The following is a 24,998-nucleotide window of genomic DNA, read 5'->3' as shown; positions in this document are numbered from 1 at the left end:
TCCTGGGCTGCATCAAAAGCAGCGTGGCCAGCAGGGCGAGGGAGGGGATTCTGCCCCTCTGCTCCGCTCTGGTGAGACCCCACCCGGAGTACTGCATCCAGCTCTGGAGTCCTCAGCACAGGAAGGATGTGGACCTGTTGGAGCAGTTCTAGAGGAGGCCACAAAGATGCTCAGAGGGCTGGAGCACCTCTACTATGAAGACAGGCTGAGAGTGCTGGGGTTGTTCAGCCTGGAGAAGTGAAGGCTCTGGGGAGACCTTATAGCAGCCTTCCAGTACTTAAAGGGGGCCTACAGGACAGCAACAGGACAAAACTTCATTTATATTTATTCCCTACCTGCCTATTGGAAGGATTCAGGAAGCAGCTGATCCTTTAGCAGATGCTGGACCCATGCTTTGATCCAATCAAAGAAAGATCAACTAATTGGGATGTAAATGCGTGAACAGCTTCAAAGCAAAAGTTTCTGTTTTCCCACCAACATCCAGATCCAGGCATATTGACAATCCCATGGGAAAAGCTCTCAGAAATAGCATGCGTGTCTACATACACTAAAACAAAGCTTTATAAACACCTTGGTTAACTTTATTTTCCATACATATATTCTGCTTTCAGCATATTTGTACACCCATTTCAAGATTTGGAGAATTGTATACACCACTCTTCATGCTGCAACAACCTTAAAGTGCTGGCTCAATTTTTGACTTCTATTGCAGCCCAAAATAATACTTTATACATCTATACAAAATACATATATATATATATCTCTCTCTGCATCTAGGAAATTGCCACATTTTACCAAAATAACCTAGCAAAAGTGATGCAAAATACTTTCATCTGCAATCTGAGCATGAAACCATAGATGGAATCCATCTGCTGGCAGCAGAGAAGCAACACACTCTGACAAGCAGGTGTTACTCAGAAACTGCCAGTCTCAAAATAATTCACCATTTACCACTCTATCAGGGAAACCAAGTATTGTGAGAGCAAAGGTACAACACAAAAGACCAAGACAACCAAAACCAAAGGACACGGTCCAGCTCAGCAGCATTAAATTACACTCTTAATAAAAGACAACTTGGTTCTAGAGCCCATTTGTGGTACAAAAATCAGTTTTGTCAGATTCAGGTAAATCTTGTCTTTTGTCACAGCGAGGACAAGAATAATTCAATGTACAGGTATTTCTCAAGCATCAAAACTAACTCTTTAGAAATCTCCCTTCCCTGAATATGTAGCTATTGTGAATTACTTAAACATCAGTGTTGACCCTTTCCTTTGTGCATGTGAATTACTGAAGGTACTTTCCCTACAACCTAGATACAGGCTCAGTGCACAGAGATAGTAAATATTACAATAGCTTTAGTAAACACTCGCTGCAGAGGACAGAAACTTTGTGTGGCATCAGTAGCTCTCTGCAGACCTGGCAGCTCTTGAGCTGTCCCACAGTTGGAAATTAGGGTTTGCTAGCTGCAAAAGGCTTTGACCAAGACGGACCAAAGAGGCTGAAAGAGCAAGAAGCTTCTTTCATCCTGTCAACATGAACCCGACGGGAACAAAGCAGAACACAACCACAAACAGCTAGCTTCTATTTTGGTACCGTTTAGATATAAAACATAGAATTACAAAAGGTATGGCATTAATAACAAAGAAAGCATCTTCAAACAAGTCAGATGCTCTTATTCCTTTGGAAGTCACCTTCCTCGCTATATATATATATATATATTAGTTTCTGCTTTATAATCAGCATTCCTCATACTAGAAATTTTGTGCTCTTACACTATTCAACTGTTGTTTTGAGAGAGCAATAATTAGGAGGTTAAAAGCAGATTAATCCTACCAAAACAGATTGGTTTTGTATCTTTACTTGCATTCCTAGATCACAGCTTTTCAGTGATCCTCTGTTAACCCATGAAAGCTGTCCAAAGGAACTGCAGGAATCTGAACAATCTGCATTCTTAGTGAGCCTTTGAGAGCTCTCAAAATGCTCCTGAGCCTCACGAGGACCAGTGCTGAAACACTCTGCAGTTTCTTTTATGTGCACAGAATCAAAGCTGAGACAAACTGCAGCCAGTGAAATTCCAGCCTCCCACCTTCATTTCACAATTGAGCTCAGACCAAAAGGGAAAGCACAGTCAAACAAAATAGCACAGGGCACATTTCCTTTAGCAGACTGTTGGCTTTTCTGAGTAGCAAAAGTTCTCCAAGACTGAGCCTTATCTTAGTGAATAAAGACATTAAAGACATCATGCTAGTGCAAAGCTATTTAACGTACATTAACAGTCAACTTCTCCCTACTGATGTTAAACAAATTAATTTACTAGAAGAATCAGATGTTCTTCTCACATTACGTTATTTTATTAGTGAGATCAGGTACTACCTTTACATTCAGAAGGAACAGGAAATTCAGACCAATTCACAAGAATAAGCTGCTAATGAAAAAAAGACAACAGCCATATGCCAAGTTCCCAATAGAAGTCTGTTAAGAGCTTGGTATTCGTTTTCCTATAGCACATACAGTCCCTTTCGACATAGCATTCACACCTTTAATTATGGTTTTAGCTTTAGCAACATCCAAGATAGCTGGATGCAACTAGAAATTTTCTTGTATAAAAAGATTAAACAACAGAAATAAAGATTCATACATGTCTTCTTTACTCAAAATAACCACATTTCTCCCATGGACGTACATCAACCCTACTCAATTCTACAGTCCTCAGAACACTTTCTCCAAAATCATATACTAGCTTCAAGTAATTCTGCAACTCATCTTCAGACTCATAACATGATATTCTGTCGTGAAGCATTTTTTATTATTTTTTTTTAAATAAAGAAACTATGAATTCATTTGTTTTTCTTCTTTTTAAAGGGGCAGATCGGGGAGTCTGGGGAAAGGAGAAGAGAGGGAAGGTGGCAACAGAGACGGAATTAAGAGATTATACAGACTGATAGCCAGTACGACTTTTTCTTCTTCCAATGATATAAGATATAAAGACAAGAATGATAAGGAAGCCAAGTGCCATGCCCACTGCGATGGGGATAAGAAAGTTCAGGTCAGAATCAGCAAAGCATTCTTCAGCTGCAGAAAGAAGAAAAACAAAAAAAAGCAAGGGAGAATAAATTAGTAAAGGAAATCAAGCATTAGAAACCAAAGAAAGCAAGGAGCAAACAGACGTTTTTGAGAACTTACACTGTATTAGATACATCTACAGTAAAATCAGTATTGAGTAAAGAATTGACAGGAAGATTGATTTCTTTAAGTATACATATTACACAAGCCATTTGTATTGGTAACATACTTCCAATTCGCAGGTTTAATTTCACTTTCCTCTAGTGAGCAGTCTACTCCCATTAGAATTGTGAGGACAAAACAGCAGCCTGAGCATGCACTAGCTGATCACACCTCAAGAGTTCAGAGCAATATAGCAACAAAAGACGACAGACTGGCATACGACTGCCTTGTCCAAGTGACTTCACAAACTCTCAAGTCACCAACATTTCTCCAGGTTCTAGACACGAAGAGAACTAAGAAAACTAATTAACTAATAAAGTAGAAGCTTACCGAAAACTCCAAGACAGCAAAGATACACATGCTGAAAGCACTGCATGGAAGACACTGACTCTCTCTTTGAGTGGCTAACTTTATTAATTTTCAACGCAAATACAAGAAAAGGTTTATCAGTTTCAGCTGAGGAACTATGCAGACCTTACAGAAATCAACATAGGAGAGGAAAAAAAAAAAGATACAGCTGTAACGCTACAGTGGTTTTTAATGTACAGGTTGTAAAATATGTGAACTTGTTGATACAAACGCTGATGCACAGATCAGCGAACGCTGGGATTTCAAAATCAGTGATGCACCTTAGAGATGGAGGCAGGGCTTGGCACTCCTCCTGTGTGCAGAGAGCAGAGCTCCACCTGCCTGGTGCCAAGATGAGGTGTTTCGTAAGATACGGCACAGTGTCTCTGTACTGCTTCAACACGGTAAGGGTGCTTGACTTCCACGCTCTTAATAAAGCGGAACTCCTAAAGAAGCTTTTTTGCTTGAGTTTATATTAGAACAAAGTGTCATGCACACATTCAATGCTTTATCAAAAGTTAACTATTGTTTCAAGTGAATATTTAAAACATTTGACTCTAACTGAATCAGCCTTAGTTATGGGAAATTTACGGCCTTTATTTATTGCTACAGTCCAGGACACGAGCTTCATGAAGGGCTACACAAAGCCTTCGGCTATAAGGAACAAGAACAACTCAGAGGTTCAGCACCTGAAAAATACTGAACTTGGAGAATCTGAAGGTACCTACTGCCAAGCAGAGCAACACTTGGAAGGGGGGAAAAAAAAAGAAAAGAGGAAAGAAGATATGTATGTTATACAGTGAGCTATTTCAAAATATGCTGACTACTGAGAAAGCATTTAAGCATCTTAAAGAGAACTGCGTTTTATGTTTAGTCATCTTTGTTCACTGAAGATCAACATACACAATTTAACTACTACATGCCAGGTAATGGGTCACTACTACTGAACATGAATGAATTTTCTAAGGATGAAAGGTGCCCAGCAGGCAGTGACAGAAATTCCTGTTCTCTTTTTCTCTAAAGGAATGAGATCACGGCAATACACATTACACTATGGCACATGGAATTCCCAGGATAAAAAGGGTTTAAAGTTCATACTAGGAACACTCCATCCTTTACCTCTCTCCAGTTTGCCACTGTTGTTGGCACACATCTATCCATGCATTGTACGCATACAATGGTTAGAAGCTTCAGAGAAGTGTCTTCAAATGCAGAACCTGGTAACTGTACACCACGGCAAGCAGACGCCACATCCAGGCCAGGAGGAATAGCTTGTTTGACCACTCAAAATAATCAGAAATGTTGGCCCACAATATTTTTAGCCCCAGTATAAAAGCTATCTTCCCTTTTAATGCTAATCATGAGATGCAACCGATAGCCCGAAATTTTGTGGTTTTATTGGTATATACTATACAATAGAGAACAGTGGTAAGTTTAAAAATTAAAACAAACAAACAAAAAAGCATTCGTTGGCTGGAAACGCTTGTTTTGAGAACTACTAGCATGGCATCTTTAAGCTTAAAGATCAGAAATCTTGGTATCTTAGAGAACAATTTTAATATTTAGTAAACTGTATATAAGGCACAGTCCATAGTAATCAAACGGCAGTCTATGATAGATTATACACATTAATATTCAACATCCACAAGTTATATGCTATTTCCACAAGCCACAACAAAACTATTTTTATTCACATAATGCCACTGCATGTCTTCATATTTTTTTAATTAAAAGTGTAGTATTTTGGAAGAGCTGAAATTAATTCATCAATTGATCATGAGCTAGAACATACTCCAAGTTGTTAGATTCAAACATAAACTATGACAATACACTCTACCTTGTTTCTTAACCAGGTTTGTTTTTAAATAAACCCACTTGCTTGACTCTCTTTAAGACTATAATCTCCCTCTAATTACTTAAAACAATTATGCCTTTCCCCAACAGCACATCAGACAGTCAACCACAAAACCCTGACCTCCTCCCCCTCCCCAAAATATAACAGTAATGGTTGCCCTTTCCAAACATCATAACAGACTCATACTTCCATGATACACTACTGTAGCTTTATCATTATTGTACACCACAAAGTCCAGTCTTCCAGTGTCTAGATGCTCACTGCAAGTCTCCAGGAGAGACAACAATACTGGAGACAGAATTACACTTAAAAAAAAAAAAAAGTCTTTACAATTATTACAGGACAGCACTAACTCCTGCTTGTTCCAAGTTTTGTCACAGACTCTTGCAGACTGATTTGTTCTGACAAGTTATCAGTAATTTGATGCCTGCAGTTCCCTTGTAGTTTAAATTCACTTTGACTGATTTACAACCTTAGGAACCCTTAGGTTAATATGTTAACAAGAGTCTATTAACATATTTGTGTTTTCCTTCACATTAAAAAAGCTTCAGCTGACACTCTTTCAGAAAGGTGCTAATGTTATTTTGACTTTGTGTAGCAGATAGGAAGGTAGCTTTAACGTAACGATTATAGAAGCAGTGCAGGCTAGAATCAAGAAGAAATCGTATAGGATTATACCGCACTTTTTCCTCTTGTCCTATGACCATAGAGTTCATAAGATGGGCCAGAAAGATATATGGTAAAGGAAAGAACTAGCATCTCTCTTGATGCAGGAAAAAGTATATAGTAGCAGTTACCAGAAGAACTGTCAGCGCAGACAGGATCAACACAGCTTCTACCTTAGAGAATGAAGCTACTAACCAATTCCCAGAAGGCTCCCTAGTGCTTGCCCACTTTTGCTGAATGCAGAGACCAATTTAATTTTCCAGGACAACTGCAAGAAGAAACTGAACTGTTCGCAGCTGTACGCCAGTTTAAGATGGCTAGCAAAATCAATCACAGAAAAACACCTTGTCTGCATGGAGCTACAATTGACAAAAAAAGTTTACAAGCAGATTTCTAGTGATGAACCAGGTGTAGAGCTTCTCTACTGGTTCAGGCTGTCTTCTGCTAATGGATTGTAGCCAAGCACACTTCAGAATGTGCTGCAAAACAAGGCATTACAACACAAACAACAGAGGACTGTTCAAGGACCACCTTCACCAGCTATATAACAGGATGTCAGATACACACTGATTGACCTTACCTTACTCATTTAGTTTATTTTCTTTTTAAAGAGATAGTACAAGATGTCTGTTTTCAAATCAGTTAAAAAATGTGAACAAACTTCCTTAAGAAATAGAACGATCTTTATTATTTAGAGCACATTTTGAACAGGTTGACAGTTCCCTACGGAGCAATACATACAGGAAAACTAGTGGTTTTATAACAACAGGCAGTCAAATGAAAATTAGATGTTTTTTGAACCAGTTATCTGCACACCAGTCTAGGAGTACTTTAATCTCTGAGCCAATATACTTGCAAATGAAGATTAAGTTGCAGGTTTTTGCAAGCATACTTCTAGTATTGTTGAATTTTGGGAGCAGCTTGCACTGGTCTTCTATATTGTCACTTGGAAACCATGCACAGTTTGAAAATTTGCATGGTCAGATGAACACAGTGTGGTTTCTACTCCTTTAACAGAAATGCACATGTAACTGGTGCCACTAAACATCAGTCACCAAAATGCTAAAAAAAATCTATATGAATTTCTGCATTTGAGGATATATTAATGTGAAAGTCATTAGATTCATTTTTTTTTAATTAAAATGGAAAGTCTTGAAGCCTGTTTCAGTATTAAACTTATAGTAGTTCCCCACTTCCATTAAAATGAATTTCAGTAACTGATGCAAAATTCAAGCTGTAGACTACAAGCTATAGTAAGCATTATCCACCCACACTTGCTTCCTTAGCTAGTGTCAAAAGTAAACTGGTTTTACCAAAAAAAAAAAATTACTGAAAGAAGTGTATTTTAGTATTTGTATACAAACATGCCACAGATATCTCAACAACCCTAGAAAACACTAATAAAACACTAAACCAGCTTTGATGCAGGCTAAACTCATTCTAAAGGGGGAGACAACGTTACGTTCATTAAATAACTAGTTTAGGCAGCTCATGTTATGACATATGCAAAAAAGCCACACATCTAAAGTCTAAAAGACCTTTTTTTTTCCCCCATGCAGTAAAACCTATATATTACAGCACAAGGAGGCCAGAGAAAAATTGTGCAGCAAGGGTTATTCTCTACAGAGCTGCAGTTTAAGAACAGTCTAGTTGCACTGCATTTTTTAAGCTAGTTATCCTTTCCATGCAGCAAGGAAAAAACAGGTGTTGTGGGTCCATCTCAGACTTGTTTGGCTTTTGCATTCTTAACATTAATAAATGCTAGACAGCAAACAATCAAACACAAAGTACATTAAACATTCAGAATGCCAATGGCGGGCAGTTATAGTGTGAGTTCTGGTTGGCAGAGAACCATTCAAGATGAAGATTTAAAAACAGCTCAAGCTGCAACAACAGATACTGGCTCATTAAATGAAAGCATCTTTAAACAATGGTCATTCAAAGCAACAAGACAGACCAGTTCTGTGCAGAGTATGCTATAAAGTTAAGTGCACTTTAAAGTTCTGGAATATTTAGAAAGGTTATTCCCTTTAAACTGATGCCAGCAAAAAAGCTTGCATTAATTTAGCAGAACTCTGCCTCAGCTGAATTATTTTAGATGATTGCCAAGGTATAATAAGTGATGAAGAATTCAGTGCCTAACAGTAATTTTTTGTTGCTGTTGTTGAAAGCATTTGGAAACGGCACTAAAGTCTTGCTATATAGCCACCATTTGGCAAGTATAGGTTACCCATTTTATTTGTACAGCCAGGGTATAGGAATGATTCCTGAAACTACACCAAAGCAGGAGTAAACTACTCAAATTCTGCCAAAGCTAAGTAAGTTACTGCTGCCACTTCAAAAGATCACTTAATCTCCAGCCTGAAGTTCAATTCTGTGGAAAACAAAGCTGTTACTGGGCATCATACAACCCTCATTAAATATTATAGGCGTCAACATAGTGACTAACGCTGCCAGCTTAACCCACAATTATGACAACGACTAAGGAACGCAGAGGAGAGAAGCAAGTACAAATTCTATGCTCTTCTGGGAGTTGCCCAATGTACATCAGTTTAGAATGTGTTCTTGTTTCAGGCTGTAATTTGTAAAAAGCAGAAATAAATCCTAAATGCTTTGGGGTTTTTGCAAGACAAAAATCCTTAGCCTAGCAATTCATCCAACATTTGACATCTTCAAAACAGCTAGAAACCCACGTCGTCTTCTTAGAGCAGGAAAACTAAGAACGTAGTTCTGCTTCATCTGAGATAAACATTCTCTCTTTGTTTCTCAACTCCAATTAGCTGTGGCTAGTAATTACTCCTAAGGTTTGGATCTTTTTTGGACTTCAGAACTTGCACTTGCTTTGTTTAGAGTGAAATCAGAACAGGAATCACATTTAGATTCACAAAGTTTGATATCCGGCATAGCTTTTTCTTCTGCCAATTATGTAAGCAACCACTATAATGGCAATCAAGCCAGCAAGTGCAGCACCAACTACAATTGGGATTAGAATGTTGTCATCATCCAGTGAACACTCTTGGGCTGTAGATGAGAAAAAGGTTGCAACAAGGAATAAATAAAGACAGAATACTTGCCAAGTGTGGTATAAAAAAAAATAAATCTATTTCCTTAATATGAAGATGTTAAAAAAATCAAGTACTATTACATCTTTAAACTAAGAGAGAAAGAACTGCAGAGATCTCATGGGTACATCTAGCATGTATTAAGCACTGTAATCACTTGGAACTTTTGATAAACTATAGTAAGCTAACGGAAGTGCCCCTGGTGTACGAGTTTTCACGTGCACAAGATCTGTACTAGACAAGAGAGTGGACATTCTTCTTTTAAGACAGAACCAGGCTTAACTATGTCATGCTTAAGGCAAGTCTGGTGCTTTTACCCATTAAGAATAAAGTGACCTAGATCTGGTATCAAGAACATATCCAGAATGGAGATGTGTTACAGAGATGAAGTAACTGTAATTAAGAGAAGGAAGCTAGCTGCAACTTGAACTACAAATGAAGCGGGACCCAAACTCTTTAGAACATATTATGATTAATATTGTTTATCCTGCATCCCTTTGGGGAGTTAACTCTGCCTAAAAAGAGAAGTTAGAAAACCTGCACCCAATGTATTTGTCTACAGATTAATCTAGTCTAGTAAGACTGTGCTGCAAGTATTATCATTAAGTACAAAGTCCAGGTTACACTAAAGAATGAGGTCGTTTAAGCCATTCCAGTTTTCCCCAGACAAGACCAGGATAATGCAGCAAACAAACATTTTAGAATATTTCTATAGTTTTGGATATTCCAAGACTGCTTCTGAAAGAAGCTCTGTTAGTTCTTTTCACCCCCCCACCCCGAAAACTCCTATTCCTTAGACTACCAGGTAAAGAGAAACTAAACACCTAACGGTATTACCAAAGTCCACTTCTGCTAAAGTTTTGTGTCATTTTCTTATATATTCAAGCTACAAAAAGCTGTATGTCAAGATAATGTCAGATAACTTCTAACCTATTCTGCAAAGCAATGCTTAAGTCCCTCTCCAGTGTCTCTAGCTCCTTCAAGTTTTATGAAGGCGAACCAACATAGCTAGCAAATATTTTTAAGTAAGAACAAAGCTTTCCTTCAACTTGAAGTCAGTCTCAGAACTTATCTTCATTCTGTGTGCAAAAAAAAAAAACCAGCCCACAAAAAAACCCAAAACAACCAACCAAAACCCAAATGCAACACGAGCTTCAAAAATAAAGTGCCTGTGCCCAACGTTGGTGCTTTTTAGCAAGTAAGAGTTTTGCAAGCATTGCAAGAATTAACAAAAGAAGAACTCTCACCTGTAGAGAACTTATTTTCCTTCACGAGGAATGGCTGAATCCATAGATTAAAAGTATGTATTTGAAGATCTTCATTAACCTCAAGAGTTTGCTCTTTTCGGCACATATAAGAACTACCAAGGAAAGTATCCCACTTGCTGAAATTGTTGTTATCTGCATTTGAAATGACTAAACAAAGGGGGGGGAAAGAAAAAAAAAAAAAAAAGGAAGTTTGCACACCCACTTTAAAAACAAGAGAGTTTCTAATACAATCGTAAGACTAAGGAGCTAAATCTAAAGGGGCCAACTTTTCAGCACTGACTACTCTGAAAAATAAGGTAGTCTAAAGTGTGATTGATCTGCTTAACCAAAAGTCAGGCACTGAAATTATTACAGTACTTAGCAGTAACCTCTCCTCCATATAGATATGACATTAGGCTTTCCTCATACCTCCATTCATACCAACATTGCAGAGCTGCAAGCATTTTGGCTTTAGTGCCCTTTTAACTGCAGTAGCTGTGACAAGCAACTTAAAAAAACCAGCAACCCACAAACAACAAACGTATTTTGATTTAGAAAAAAAGTTTGCTTTAGTTTTTGAAGGACTGGTCTCTTTTACCAGTGAGAGTTAAGCAGTAGTGGTTAGAAGACACAGCAGCGTCTTCAATCAAAGAAGTCAGCTTCAATCAAAGAGCTTCAGGGTTGGTACAACTGTATTTCAGATCTCAAAAATTATGTTACTGAAAACAGTTATAAAGAAGCCCTCTTAATTTATATATGTTTATGACAAAGTAAACGACCACGTTAGCAGAAGTTTCAGGAAAAGAGAATGATCCCACACTGCTGTTTAAAGTAACTCATAGCTATTTCTGCTTATTACTTTTGTTCCTACCAACTTAAAGACTTAAAGTAGGAAGTAACAGTTAGCATGAACAGTGTTGAAAAAAAAGTCAGAAGTATTTGACAAATACAGATATTGAACAAAAGCTTACACTTGGCTTTAAGGCAGATACTATTTCTTACCAGAACCATTCAGACGGTTGAGCAGTGTAACATTCACCTCCTTCAGATAAAATTTTTGTACACTTGCACTTGTATTTTTCTGTTTAAGAAGCAAGAACCAATTGTCAGTGTGTAATTCTGCATTTTTTACTTTAATAACACATGCTTTACAGAGGCTAACACATTTACCACAGTCTTATATTTTCTACAACTTTAGCCCAATTCTCCATTTGTCTTGAGGCAGTCAGCTAGAGCCTGTTCCACTTCCTATGCGGAAACAGCCGACCACCAGCAAGTGACAGAAGGATTTTACTACAAGCGACCATTATGCAATGCTGTGAAAAGTGGAACCTTGGTTTAAGATAAAAGAAGTTACTTACAACAACAAATGTGAACCCAATCAATGTGCTATTTCCATCATTCAGTTTCAGAGTAGCTGTTGTGTTACCACATGTACCATCTGTGCTCGTTGTCTTTGGATTGATGTTGATCAGAAGAGGCTGCAATACAGACATACCATGTCAAAGACGTGCAGCTGCCATTAGGAATGCATTGTTTCAGTCAGCAGCAGTCTTAGGCTACAAGAGCTTGTCATGAATATGACAGCAGTAAGATTGAGCCTGGTTACTATCAAACCAAGGCTACTTGAGTTAAATTTGCATGCTGGTAATACTGAAGCAAAGAAATTGCCTGGTGAAGTCTTATTTTGTTGACCTAGTACAACAGGTTAGCTTTGGCTCCCTCTGTGGGGAAAGACAGTATCTGCAGGGATGAACAGCCTTAAAAGCTTAGAAAGTTCCAGGCTTTTAATGATGTTAGAGGTACCCCCAGTAAGAAGTTGAATCCACGTAAGGTTTTGAAGCTAGATATTATGCCAAAAAACTATCCTGACATCAGAGAGGTGCTACGTACAACACTTAGAAGCTGTTCTAGACAGCCAGCAGCGTACAAAGCAAATACCCTGCACTCACATTTCATAACTACAGCAACCTTTCTACTCGTCTAAAATAGAAGAAAAGCACCTTGTCTTGGGAAACATTCAGCTGCAGCCCCACAGTAGCCAGAAGACAAGTTTTATTTCCACTTTTAAGAGAATAGTTTCCTGTTTCTGGATTCTCCACAGGCCTGGGACCAGTGGTTGGAGAAGGTGATAAAGTGGTGGTAGATGCAGTAGTTACATTGGCAATAGTAGGTGGAACAGTAGGTGCAGAAGTAGGTGCATCAGCACGACATCTAGACTCTGGAAAGAAATTTTAATCACCATTTCAGTGCTGAAATTTTATTAAAGTCTTATGATTTGGAGGTCAGTTCAATACAGATACCAATTTCTCTGTTGAAATCTCGGCTCATTGGGAGTCTACTCATCACCAAGTCAGAAGTCTCAAACTCAGCACTATGGCACAGTATTCCAAAGAGTTTACAGCTATCATATATTCTCAGAAATTCTGTAATGTCCACAGTTTTAAATCCATGTAGCATATGTAGTACTACTTATCTCTGACACATAGAAGTGAAACACACAGACAAAGATAGCGAAGTGGTTATAAAAGTGCGATATGTATTTGTTGTAGATAAAGTAAGCAACCCTATTAAGGTTTATGTAGCAGGACGACGTGCTCATCTCTTCAATAGCTGAGCTATGAGATGAGACAACAGGCTCTGGACTATTTAAATGAAAAAGCAGAGGCTACTACTGAAAATGGAAGGCAGTCAAGTTAAAAACCTTGAAACTCAAATCATCTAGTCAGCAACAGCAGCTCTGAAGTGCTTGTTTTTAATACCCTTATTACTGGAATACACACTTTATTAAACTACCACCTTGGCAAGGGAACAATCTACATCACTATATGCTGCTAGATCTGTTCTACTAATTATTTTTCCAGGAACAAGGAAAGACGTACTAAAGTATATTTACATCAGTATTATTCAACACAGCACATCTTAGAACTGGTGGATTTTTTTGTTATGGGACTTTGCTCCCTGCACTAAGGCGCAATACAAAAAAGCTCATTCAAATTGAAACGCTCACCTTTTTTACTGATTGTGCCATTCTGAACAAAAGCCTGCACAGTAACATTCCAGAAAATCTGTGTTACGTTTTCTGCTTCAAAAAAGTCAGCGTTATGACACACGAAGACGTTATTCAGTTGAACTGGACGCATAGTATCCCGTACAACAATAGTAATTGGTCCTACAAATAAGCACAAATATTTTAATACCTTATAAACTACAAGAACATTTATAGGTAGTGTTATGCTTTATATAATTCCAGAAGACAAAGAGATAATTAAAGTTTAACAATCCTAACCTCTCTTGAATGTTTTACCTATGTGTCCTGACCTGAAGTGCTAAGAAACACAAAGAAGTAACCAAGTTTCCAGAACTAGACAAGCCATTAGAAAGGTAAACTTTTACACTTTAGTTTTTCTTTAAAGAAAAAAAATCCTATTATTAGCATGTATTAGTACATGGAAAGCCTAACACTGTAGCACTTTGCTAGGTGGAAGGCCAAGTAGTGCATACTAAAATGAATCTTTCATATGCCTGTTGTCTACGAGCAGCACCTCACTTATCAAGGCTGTTCAGTTAAACTTCCCCTTCCATTCCACTTAAAGGAATTATACATTCAGTGAATCTAACTAGTCTGTATTCTTACAGAGTAGGTAGGTACGATGAACAACAGTTAGGCAGTATATGGCATAGAAATCGTTACATACATTATTAGTCCTTCTAACTTTGAAAACGCCAACCAAGGTCAGGTACATGAGATCTGACACTTCTGTTTGAGCCTGTTTTGTAAGCAGGACTCTGCACTGAACATTACCTTTTCTTTTAGCATCAGGAAATACAGCAGTATCATTGGTGTTGTAAGTAAATGTGATAAAGTCCCCCTGGTAAGTTTCGTTGGATTTTGTAAAGTTAACGCTCCAAGAGTGACCTTCTCCAAACTGTACTGCCAGAAGTGCAGCTTGTGTGTCATTGCCACAGACGCTTCCATTGTGTGTGACATTAGATGACAAATTCAAGCTTGCGTTTTTCTAGAAGAAAAGGATAATTTAAAATGCTTTCACAGAGAGCAGTCTTCCCCGTGACTTTATAAACCTGCTGGAGTTGGGTGGAACCTTGTACAAGATTAGCGAGACTATTTCGGGTTATTCTACAAAATTATGAAAAAGGGTCCCTGACATCTGACTTAAAAAGCAGTCGTATCAGATTCAAGTACAGAATTACAAATCTAACTTGTCTGTAAATCTTGACCATGCTGAGCTGCAATTTACACTTACTATTTGGGCTAAGGATATTACTACAGTGATACACAAAACCCACCAAGTTTGAACAGTGTGCCATTTAAGTAAGTGCAATAGGACACTTTCAGTTAGTTGTATTATTAATTGATAACTTATGCTTTGTTTTAAAACGAATATTTAGGAATACTCTTAACAACTGACTTCGTAGGGAAAAAAACAAAAGTAAAAAAACCCAAACACTCTAGGTAAAGGAACGTACTTGAACTTCTACCCAGGACAAAATAGAGTTCTCAACAAAAGTTAACTCCAAATACTTACATAATCACTACTGTTTGTTTCGTATTTTATCAAGAATCTCATCATCCATTTTGCATACAGGCACGTGGCATTAGAGGCATCCTTTACATCTACTTCCACTGCATAGGACTGGAAAAAACCTACAAGATACAATTAGCTATTAAGGCTTTGCTTTTACTTCATTTTCTAGAACCACTTAAGAGAACAGCTCATTACAAAGCAATAAATTCTTTCAGGACTGGATTCAATTTGCCAGACACTGAAAGAATAGCTAGATTTCTAAAAAGTATTAAAACTAGGAAGCCCACCATGAAGTTCTCAAAGCTAGATAAAAAGTTGAGAGAATGTTTTACAGCCTGTTTACCTGGCAAAGACTAATAATCTAAATGAGCATTAGCTTTCTGGTGATAAACTGAATGAAGTGCATGAACACAGCACTTAAACAGCGTTCTGCTTGTACACCAGGGTCTTCCTATTATCTTAATCATAGGACAGCTGGAGCTGGACGGGACCCATAAGGATCATCGAGTCCAATTCCCTGCTCCTCGCAGGGCTGCCTAAAACTAAACCATATGACTAAGAGCGTCACTCAGATGATCCTTGAACTCTGACAGGTCTGGTGCCACTTCCCTGGGGAGCCTGTTCCAGGGACCAACCACGTGATCAGAGAAGAGCCTTTTCCTAATGCCCAACCTGATGGAGCTTCACTCCATTTCCTCATGTCCTATCACTGATTACCAGAGAGAGGAGATCAGCAGCTCCCCCTCCGCTGCTCCCCTCGAAGAAGGTGCAGATGGCCATAAGGACACCCCTCAGCCTTCTCTCCTCCATGGTGACCAAGCCAAGTGACTCTGCCGCTCCTCAGAAGTCTTGCCCTCAAGACCCTTCACCACCTTGGCTGCCCTTCTCTGCACACGCTGACAGTGTGATCTCCTCCTCGTGTTGAGCAGCCCCAAACTGCACACAGCACCTCATCCGTGTCACCAGTGGCATGACTCAGGCTGACCTCTAAGGGGTGAGATCGGGGTGCCTTCACTGTGCTTCCACAATTTCTGCCTCAAAAGACATCGGCGTTAAATTGCCTTTACGTTTTTAGGGAACTTTCTATAGCTGTTGGGTTTCTAACCCGGTGAATCTCCGCAGCCAGTTCCGACCCGCAGGCCTGCGCCCGCTGACCCCCACGGCTCCGCGCTGGGGCGGACCCAGGCAGCCAAGGGCCTGTCAGCGACGCCCGGCCGGGCCAGCAGCGGGACGGCCGCCCTGGCCCACAGGCCCTCGGCTCACACACGGGCGACAGCCGCCAGGCCGGACTCACCGCCGGCACCAAGCAACAGGGTCCCGGCCAGGCCTGGACCCCCGCTCCCCTTCCCCTGACAGCCCGGGGGGGCCGCCGCCGGGCTGAGGCGGCGCCGGGCCCGCCAGGGCCTCGTCAGCCCGCGACCCCCGGCCGTTGAGCGGCGCCACGCCGCGCTGCGTCACCTCCCTCCCTCTCTCCCTCCCCCCCTCGCCGCCTCGGGGCCGGCCGCCCCGGGGCCGGCCACCGCCCCGCTCACCGGAGGCGCCGAGCAGCAGGAGGAAGAGGAGGCAGGAGGGGCGGCGCGGCGCCATGCTGGGGCGAACGGGCGAGGCGAGCGGGCGCGACGAACAGCTCGCCATCGGTCATGTGAGAGGGGGAGGGGGCGGTGCCGCCCGCGCGCCGCCAATCGCCGCGCCGCGGGTCTCGATTCGATGGGTGGCGGACAGGGCGCCGGGCGCGCAACGCCTCGGGCGGGCGGGTCCGCTCCTGCCCGGTGCGGCGGCGGGAGCGGGGCAGCGGCGGGTTGTCCTGGCCCTCGGCAGCCGGTGCTGTCTGATCTGGGGCTGCTCCTGGACGAGAAGAGGAAGCCGAGAGGAGATACGCATTCGAAGAAGCTTAATATAGCTTTTGCTCTCACTGCAAAAAAAATAAAGAAATAGGATATTTTCCATGTTTAGGATAAATAAAAAGGGGAAGAAATGAGCTAAATTGACCAGAATATTTAAGCCAGTGGATTTGAGACTTGAATGAGGTATAAAATATGATGGAGGTTGGACTGCAGCCTGGAGAGTGTTGATCAGGGGGAAGACAAAAGGAAGGGTGGCCTGGCAAAGGAAGGGGGGACGGGAAGAAGAGATTGAGGCTGGGAGACAGCAGGGAAAACGTCAGGTGGATGCTCAGCTGCTGGGGATGCGGGAACTCGAGGGTAAGCAAGGAAGAGCCCTCCTGGAATAACAAATTCCTGTTTCTGATGCTGTGGGAGAAATGCAAATCGTATTTTGAATAATCGGGCACTAAGAGAAATGCCCAGTCATAGGGGAAGAAAATGAAAGTTCCTGAAGAAGATAATAAAATACATTGACCTGATACAGGGAGACAGTGGGAGTGTAGACAGTGTTGATACGAAAGCAGTTACAAAGTCTTGAGGAAGCAGAAAGAATGCAATATGTGATTAAAAGTCAGTTAAATACTCTCAGTTGTATACTTGCAATACCATACTTCTCCAAAGAGTATCACAAACCCAAACCTGGCAAGTCAGAACCACGACTGAAACCCATCCATTGGACACATGGGGATTCCATGCACAGACGCTGGCCTGGTCAGACACGTTCACTGCTTCTTCAAATTTCTTTTTGTGCTTAAAGAGCACAAAACCTAAAACCAGCTTATCGTGCATAGCACACACCTGCATGTGCATGGCTAAACATCATTGCATGTGAATATCAAAAGTCATGTAATTTCAAAATACTTGGAAAGAATATTTTTTTTATTTAGCCGTTAGGCTTAATGTACTGAAAACCTATCTGAAGAAATAAACTTTATATTTAATAACTGAGCCGGCACTTGCTGTGGGCTGTGGGGGAGCAACCAGTAGCAGCAGCACAGACGAAACCACAACTTCTGAAAGCAGCAAGTCTTTCGTCTTTCTCGGCTCCACCGCAGAAAATGGGGCACGTCAGAGGCGAGGGAGAGTCCTGCCACTGGGGCTTTTACATTTCCTCAGGCTTCACTCTTTTAGAGCAAATTCCTGTTTTTAAAAAGGGATCTCACAGGGAGTTAGGAGCAATTACATTAAGAGCATTGGACTATTAGGAGAGAGACTTTGAATTAGGCTTTAATTAATTGGAGGAGGAGAAAATGATCGGTCTGTTCCAGGTAGTTTGTGTAGTGGAATGTCACCTTTTGCATCAGCTGGAACATTGACTTCAGGACGTGTTGCTTTGTGTATTGACATTGGTGTGTTCAAACACCCCCTTGTTCTGAGTGAAGAATCCAGAATATTTTGATCTCTTGCTTGCATGTAGGAAACAGACTGTAAAATGACTAGATGTTCTGCGGACGTAAAAGGAAGACTGATTACCTTGTTTCCTTTATGCCAATTTGGTGAAGCTTGAAATGAAATCAAATGGTAGCTATCATAACAAGCAAATTGGTTTCTGTTGAATAACACAGAATAAAAGTAGCAACTGGTGTGGGATTAAAAGAACAGTACAGTTTATGTAATTTAGCATAATGAAAAATATATTGGTTTGCCCCAGAAATATAATAATTAATATCAGAACACAGATTACTCACTTTCTTTCTTTGCACCTTACTGCTTTGCCATTCCTGCTATATAACTGCTTTCTGCAGGCGCTTTGTGGTATTACGTCATTTTACTGTTGCGTGAGCCGGCACAGGCAGGACGCAGGAACAACCACAAAACCACGGATGAAAGGCAAAGAACAAATTTAATCTCAGTCCCTCACGGACCGGGGAACCTCTGAAGCAGCACCCGGGCAGAGGCACGCATGCAGGGGACGGAGGCACTGTGGACCGAGAGTCCTTATTAGCGAGAGTGTCCTTGTTAGCAAGAGAGTGAGAGAGCGAGAGCTCAGACTTGCTGTTCTCACCTGTATTTCAAGGATTCAGGCAGGCGTAGTTTCCACTGTGCTTTGATCTTCTTCAGCAGGGGGGCAGGAATCTCAGGCACGTTCGATAAGGTGCCCCTGAATCCATCACAGGCCTACGTTATCTAACTGTGGATGTTCTACTTGTCGAGCATGTAAGACTAAACGACAATTAATGTGATGTACGTGTTTTGCAGCACCCCACGTGCGAGTCACTTGAGCGTGTTTACAGTTCTCCTCGCTGATCTTCCCTTACTTTCCCACAGCTGTGATCTTAGCAGCTGCACTTCTTATTCAGAGGCTTATTTCTTGCTTGCTGTATCAGTCAAGATAAATGAGAGGACAGTTCCTCCCTTGGACCTATGGAAAAGCAATGCACGGGCTAATCCTGCTGTCAGTTAAGTCAATGCCAAACTGGTTATAGGAGTAGCTTAATAGAAAGATGAGGTTTTATGAATTCAGAGACTGTGGTTTATTTTCATTGTCGCAGAATACCGCAGGAGAGAATGATGTGCCTGTCGTGTGCGTATGTCACAACTGACCCTAACGACAATGTCGGATGAGGCACCCAAAGGGTTTCTGCCCTTGTGTGGAGTCCTTGGGGAGACCAAAGGATCAAATTCCCCCTGCAGGGAGTTGGTACAAGCACCGCACATTCACGTACGGGGTGACGTTTGCCCAGCAAAGCTCAGATGCTCCAGCCACCTAAATGTGCTAAAACGTTGTTAAAAACAATATGCTCTTGCCATTAGCACAGTCATAGTTCTCCTCTTGTCCAGCCAACTGACAGAAGCTTGGTTTTGGCACAGTTCTCCCTAAACAGAGAATTTTTGGGCAGTTCCCAAAGCGTATCTCCTGTTTGTAGCTCTGGAAGGAGCAAAATGAAACTCCTTTCCTCTTTCATTTAACAAATCCTCCAGCTTTCCTTTAGAAAAAAAAAATAATTAGTGGTTGGGGTCAGATGTTGTCCAATTCCTCTTAAATTCCATGGATGGCTATTATATTCACTACTTGCAGGTTATAACTTCTACAAATATCCACTGCCACTGCATCTTATTTATCACGAGTAATTTCTTTGTTGATTGTGGCAGTCTTAAAAAATGGTAGGATTTATCTGATAGTTGGACTTCAGTAGCATAAGATCAAACTCATGTGATCAGCTGTTTTTCTTTAGTGGTAGAAGTGTGAATGATTGTTACCACAATGCAGAGAAAATGCCTTACCATTTTGCTTACCAGAGAGAAATGATTTTGCATTTGGCATGATTTTGTGAGCCACTGATGGATGGCAAGCAGATCCTCTTTTTCTAAGACATTCCTTATGTTTATTGCTGGATGCAAAGATGAGGACCGTAATGTTTCTGTACATTTTTACAATACATTTTTACTGCATGTTATACTTCGTCTGATGTCAGTAGTTTTAAGAAGGTACCAACATGTACTGATAACATATATGCAAAACCTTATAATTTCTTATTAAAGCTTTGGTTCATCAAGGAATATAAATTCATGCCTAATTTCAAATGTATAGGCTGTTCTGTGACTTTGATTCACATCATATTCTTGATGTCCATTGTATGCTTAATCCTTTGCGAATCTTTAGCAGCTTCAGCTGGTTAGCTATTATATCTGTAATCAAACTTTTCTTAACCCTGGGACTTGCACAAATTGATGGATGCATGTGGTCAGAAGCAAAAAGTGTCCAGTGTTTAATAAAGCACTGATCAACTTAATGTTTCCAATATCTGGTGCGGAGGAGTACAGCTTGTGGTAAAACGAAGAAAGAGATAGTACCTAGGACATGCAGTAATCACTGCTTTTTTCTCATCTATTTTTATTCATTCTTTTAGATGTCTCTCTAAACAGGGCATTTTCTGTATTTTTTCCAGGGACAAGATTATGTCAGAACATATTACTCTTTTCCAGGAGGCAGAGAAAGGATTTGGTACCAATTCACATGGGAGGGATGGAAAAAGGAATAGATTAATGCCGGCCAGAGAGGTCACAGATTTGCTTGGCATGAACCATGGGGCCCTTCTGGGGACTGTGCTAACAGCTGTGAGAATTACAGCTATTCGCCAAAGTTTTCCTTCTCAGGCAGCCCCAGTTTGTAGCCTGGGGAAGAAGGACACCTTAATGGAGACCGTACTTTGTTCAGCACAGTGTGACATCTGCAGGGCTTCAGCTGCGTGCGCCCGCCTGCTCGGTGGTGGAAAAGGGATGGCTGGGCTGTGCTGGCTCTGAAAAAAATCGCTTGTTATCTGGAAGGGGCGAGAGCTGTGGGTCACCCCTGCTCCGAGCAGATGGCGGCATTTCGGAGCTGCCGGGTTCTGGAGGAGGTGGTGGTGGGAAACCAAACCATTAAACGCTGCTGCGGGAAACTGCTGAGTCAAGAGTGGGGCAATCACGTGAAATGCCAAAAAAAGAAACCTGGGTGGGGAGGTGAAGGGATGAGCGAGCAGGTTGCGGCGGGGAACTGCAAAACTTCCGGCAAAAGCACTCGGAAATGAAAAACACATTCCCAGCAGAGCGGGGAGGAGGAGAGGCACGGGGCGGCGTTGCTTATTTGTTATCAGTACGCAGCGATACCTTCTTAAAACTACTGCAAATGCCCTGTTGTCTAAAGAGACATCGGCTGCCGGGGGGTGACACGGCGCTGGTACCCGGGCGTCCCTCGCTGCATCCCCCGCGCCGCGGGATGCGGGGCCGGGCGGTGCCGCCGGCGCTGGAGCATCCCCCTGCCCCGCCGGGCACCGGGACACCCGACAGCGGGGCTGAACACTGCCAGCAGATGGAATCTGTGCCTTTTGGGGGGTCACACCAAGCTACTTTCCAGGCGTAGATCTGTTTAAAGCGAAAAAAGCCCCTGTGTTTGGCTGACAAGCTGGCCTAGTCTTTGGGCTTCTGACAGCAAAGTAGGAAAACGTCAATACTCTCAATTTTGTGTTTTTCTCAATATGCATTGCTAACTTGCTGGAGATACATCTGTCAGCGTCGGAGCAGAAGTTATTTTGTGAAAATGGCTGTCTCTGCACAGGAGGCACCTCCCACTTCCAACTCTTATGAAAGATGTGTAACTTTTTTTTTTTTTTTAACTGAAAAATGTCATCAGGAAATTTCAAACTTCAGCCAGAAGTTATATCTAAAGCACAGAGTTGGAAGGGAGACTGTTATTATACAATCATTTTCATATCTGGATTTTTTTAACTGCAGGACTTCAGTGCTACAGGATCCCTTTTGACCTAGAATAACAATACATCCCTTTTACAGAAAGCACATTAAGGCAAATGATGTATGTAATAATGATTTATGTAATTAGTCTACAGTTTCCAGCTCTGACAGAAGTAGGAAACCAGGTCTGGCAACCCCTGAGCTAACGCTGTTCACTGAGCAACAAAACTCTTCCGGGGAGTGATCTTTCTCCAGTTTGAGGTTGCATGTCTGCTTTGTGCCTTTGGAGCTAGGATTTGAAGCAGGAGCTGCTGCCATAGGAATAAAAAGGAAGAAAGTGAAGGGATCCACAGCAGGGGCCAGTTCTGCAAGCGGCAGAATCCCAGCCCTTGGGTTGCAGAACCAGTTTTGGGGAGGAACAAGCCTGACCTGCTCCCTGTCCGCAGCCTACAAGGGAGCTTTACCTGCACGGGGACGAGGTTCCAGCTCACCCCTGCACAGGCTGCTTTTTGTAATCTTTGTTCCCATCTCATGCCCAAAAGCTGTACCTCCTCCCCAGCACGCACCTGGCAGAACTGGGCCTGCACCCTGTCTCACCCAGCCTTTGGTGAAAGGGAGTAGAAAGCCTGGGACTAGCACCAACCAGAAGACCTGCTGTAGTTAAGGGGCAGCTTTTGAAAAAGGTATCCGTTTTTGACCATGGTAACAAAGTGTTCTCAGATACATTTCGAGCTTCAGAGACTATACAAGGGTAAAACAGAACATGCATTGTGATAGTTTTATATGAGGTTTGGTCTGGGAGGGAAAAAAAGCTACATATTAAGTGAACATCTTGCTAATAATCCAGTGCTGATAGTTGATGTTGTATTAAAACTACTTACCACTCCAAATGGTAAAAAGAAATCTATTCCATATAATCTTAGACGCAAATTACTTGCATACTATCCCTTCTCTATTTGCGAAGCCATGGTGACTAAGCTTTGCAAAGAACCATTGCAACCCTTGAGCCCTGCAAGGGCCAAGGCATTATCAGTTTGATGAGTGCCTTAATTGCATGCAGCATCTAAATGTTGTATCTGCTGGAAAAGCAATTACTGCAACTTATTACTGAAAATATCATTAGATAGAGCAGAACCTCTAGATTTACGTGTTTTTGAAAAGACAAAATTTCACGGCAAAAGCAAGTGAAGATCTTAGGCATTTTAACACAGAAGTACCTAGTGACATCCTTATTTTCCTCCAGCTCTAAAACAGAGGTGTTACAAGCTGACAAACAGCTGATTGTTTTAAGGAGTAAGCTAAAGAGCTATCATCAGTGTTATAGAAGAAATTTGATTAACTGTGCTTGTGTCTCTGACTAGTCTCGTTTAGCATTAGTGGCCTAGCATGAGCAGTGAAGCAGCTGCAGCCTTGGGCCACAAGAGCTGACCAAGAGTAAACTTCTGATAAAACTAACGCTGCTAACAAAGAACTCCCTGAATTCCGTGGATATGAGCAGAATGAAGATGAGGACCAAGGAGACAATTCCAAGAGAATGAAGTAACTTCAGAAGGCAGCCAGCCCAGCCACGGTGAAAAGCAGTAAGACACCAAGGCACCACTGACCAGAATTACATGGTTGGATTTGGGGATGGGGCGGCGGGTGGAGCAGCTGTGCTGTAGTCAAGAGGTGCGAATTGGAGCAGAGATCCCCCTCCATAGGCATGCCAGTGTGTGTAAATCCATAATAGTCAATATAGTATTTGCTGGATATGAACTGCTTTTCCTAAGCTTAAAAAAAAAAAGGAGGGGGGGGTTATCTATGGTGCTGCAATGTCTTACTGGTTTTAGGAAATTTACTTTCAAAGTTACTTTTCTTCTTTAGTTTGTATCCTAATGCTTATTTCCCATAAGCAAGAGCAAGATAAGTTATAAGAGTCATTTTAAATATGACCTTGTATGAGGGAGCAGTTACTTAACCAGAAGAAAAACCTGCTCCGTTGTAGGTTGATCAACATCGACTGCTGCTCTTCTGAGTTAACTCCATATCTTACAAGATACCCTCTGCACGAAGTCCAATGTCTCTCAACCCATCACATAAATTTTGAGGTGTTCATTTTCTAAATGCCACAGTGTGTTCATAAGCCCTTGCCTCTTTAAGGGGGGGGGGGGGGGGAGGTAAATCCAAAGCTACCATCTTAAATTTGATTTGGCACCAGTTTCTCTCAAAATCAGGAGAAAGCACAGTAATGCATAATGCACTTCATACAGTAACAGAAATTAAAAGTATGTACTGCTCTGGTATTTTTCTCAGCATAGACAGAAGATCTATCAATCTCCAAATACCCACCTGCTTCTGTAGAATTTTTTTTTTTTTTTTTTAACAACAGAATTCTGTAGGATTGTGAACATAGGAAACGGTCCCTTTAAGGAGAAATTGTTAATGTAAAAACCATCCCATGCATTTAGATGCCTCCACGCAATAACAGAGAAAGAAAGCACCTGAGCAGCGTTAGTGGAAGACATTTACCATACCTATTTAAAGCCGCCATGCACTGGGAACGTTTTGTGATGACAGCAGCGTGGTGCAAGGCCAGCCTCCCTGCAGCACACACAAGCCTTCACCAGAGATCAGCCTGGAGGATCAGTGCACTCTGCTACAGCCTCCCGCGGTTCCAAACCGCCCCTCAAGCTCAGAAAGAAAAACTGAAACACTCCACCTCCCCGCTCCACCAACTCCTCAGAGCGCCTGCACTGGGAAAAGCCGGGTTGAAGATATTCCTGACAAATTCTGCTCAGATTTAGTCCATTGGTTCCAAATGGCTGAAGAAAAATTAAGAAATGTCCCACTTGACCACCGTCAGTAACAGAAGCAAGTTCTCTGTCCAGCCCTGTCCTTTGTACTTTAATAATTGTACCAGAGCCATTAAAAAAAAATAAATTACTAACTGTACTGGGAGACAAGGAATAATCATACAGCAGGAGAGCAGCCTCCTCTGCTAGCAACAAGCCACA

The 24,998-nt window shown here is 41.5% G+C and overlaps 1 protein-coding gene across 2 annotated transcripts; it reads right to left on the bottom strand.

Annotated features, from left to right (window-relative positions):
- Window positions 1-559: 559 nt before the first annotated feature.
- LAMP2 (lysosomal associated membrane protein 2) lies at window positions 560-16,608 on the bottom strand. 2 transcript variants are annotated; one of them, XM_054214070.1, is made up of 9 exons: window positions 16,483-16,608; window positions 14,951-15,069; window positions 14,209-14,422; window positions 13,414-13,575; window positions 12,407-12,624; window positions 11,765-11,884; window positions 11,406-11,484; window positions 10,404-10,571; window positions 560-3,072 (listed from the first exon to the last, which is right to left on the bottom strand). In XM_054214070.1, the coding sequence occupies exons 1-9, from the start codon at window positions 16,583-16,585 to the stop codon at window positions 2,930-2,932; spliced, it is 1,326 nt and encodes a 441-aa protein (XP_054070045.1). In that variant the 5' UTR covers window positions 16,586-16,608; the 3' UTR covers window positions 560-2,929. The 2 variants fall into 2 exon arrangements, with proteins under 2 accessions (XP_054070045.1, XP_054070047.1); XM_054214072.1 differs by lacking the exon at window positions 560-3,072 and adding an exon at window positions 5,112-9,115.
- Between the last annotated feature and the right edge of the window lie 8,390 nt (window positions 16,609-24,998).

Source organism: Rissa tridactyla, chromosome 9 (genome assembly GCF_028500815.1).
Source record: "Rissa tridactyla isolate bRisTri1 chromosome 9, bRisTri1.patW.cur.20221130, whole genome shotgun sequence".
Classification (NCBI taxonomy): domain Eukaryota; kingdom Metazoa; phylum Chordata; class Aves; order Charadriiformes; family Laridae; genus Rissa; species Rissa tridactyla.
Note: the sequence above shows the minus strand (reverse complement) of the source record. Positions and strands in the feature narration are given on the sequence as shown.

What these genes read in the sequence shown, in the direction of transcription:
- LAMP2 (XM_054214070.1), bottom strand. Translation starts at nt 16,585, where the DNA reads ATGGCGAGCTGTTCGTCGCGCCCGCTCGCCTCGCCCGTTCGCCCCAGC. An exon ending in AAACAAACAGTAGTGATTAT is followed by an intron (nt 14,423 to 14,950) that starts GTAAGTATTTGG and finishes CTTTTCTTCTAG; the next exon opens with AAAAACGCAAGCTTGAATTT. An exon ending in TCCTGATGCTAAAAGAAAAG is followed by an intron (nt 13,576 to 14,208) that starts GTAATGTTCAGT and finishes GCTTATTTGTAG; the next exon opens with GACCAATTACTATTGTTGTA.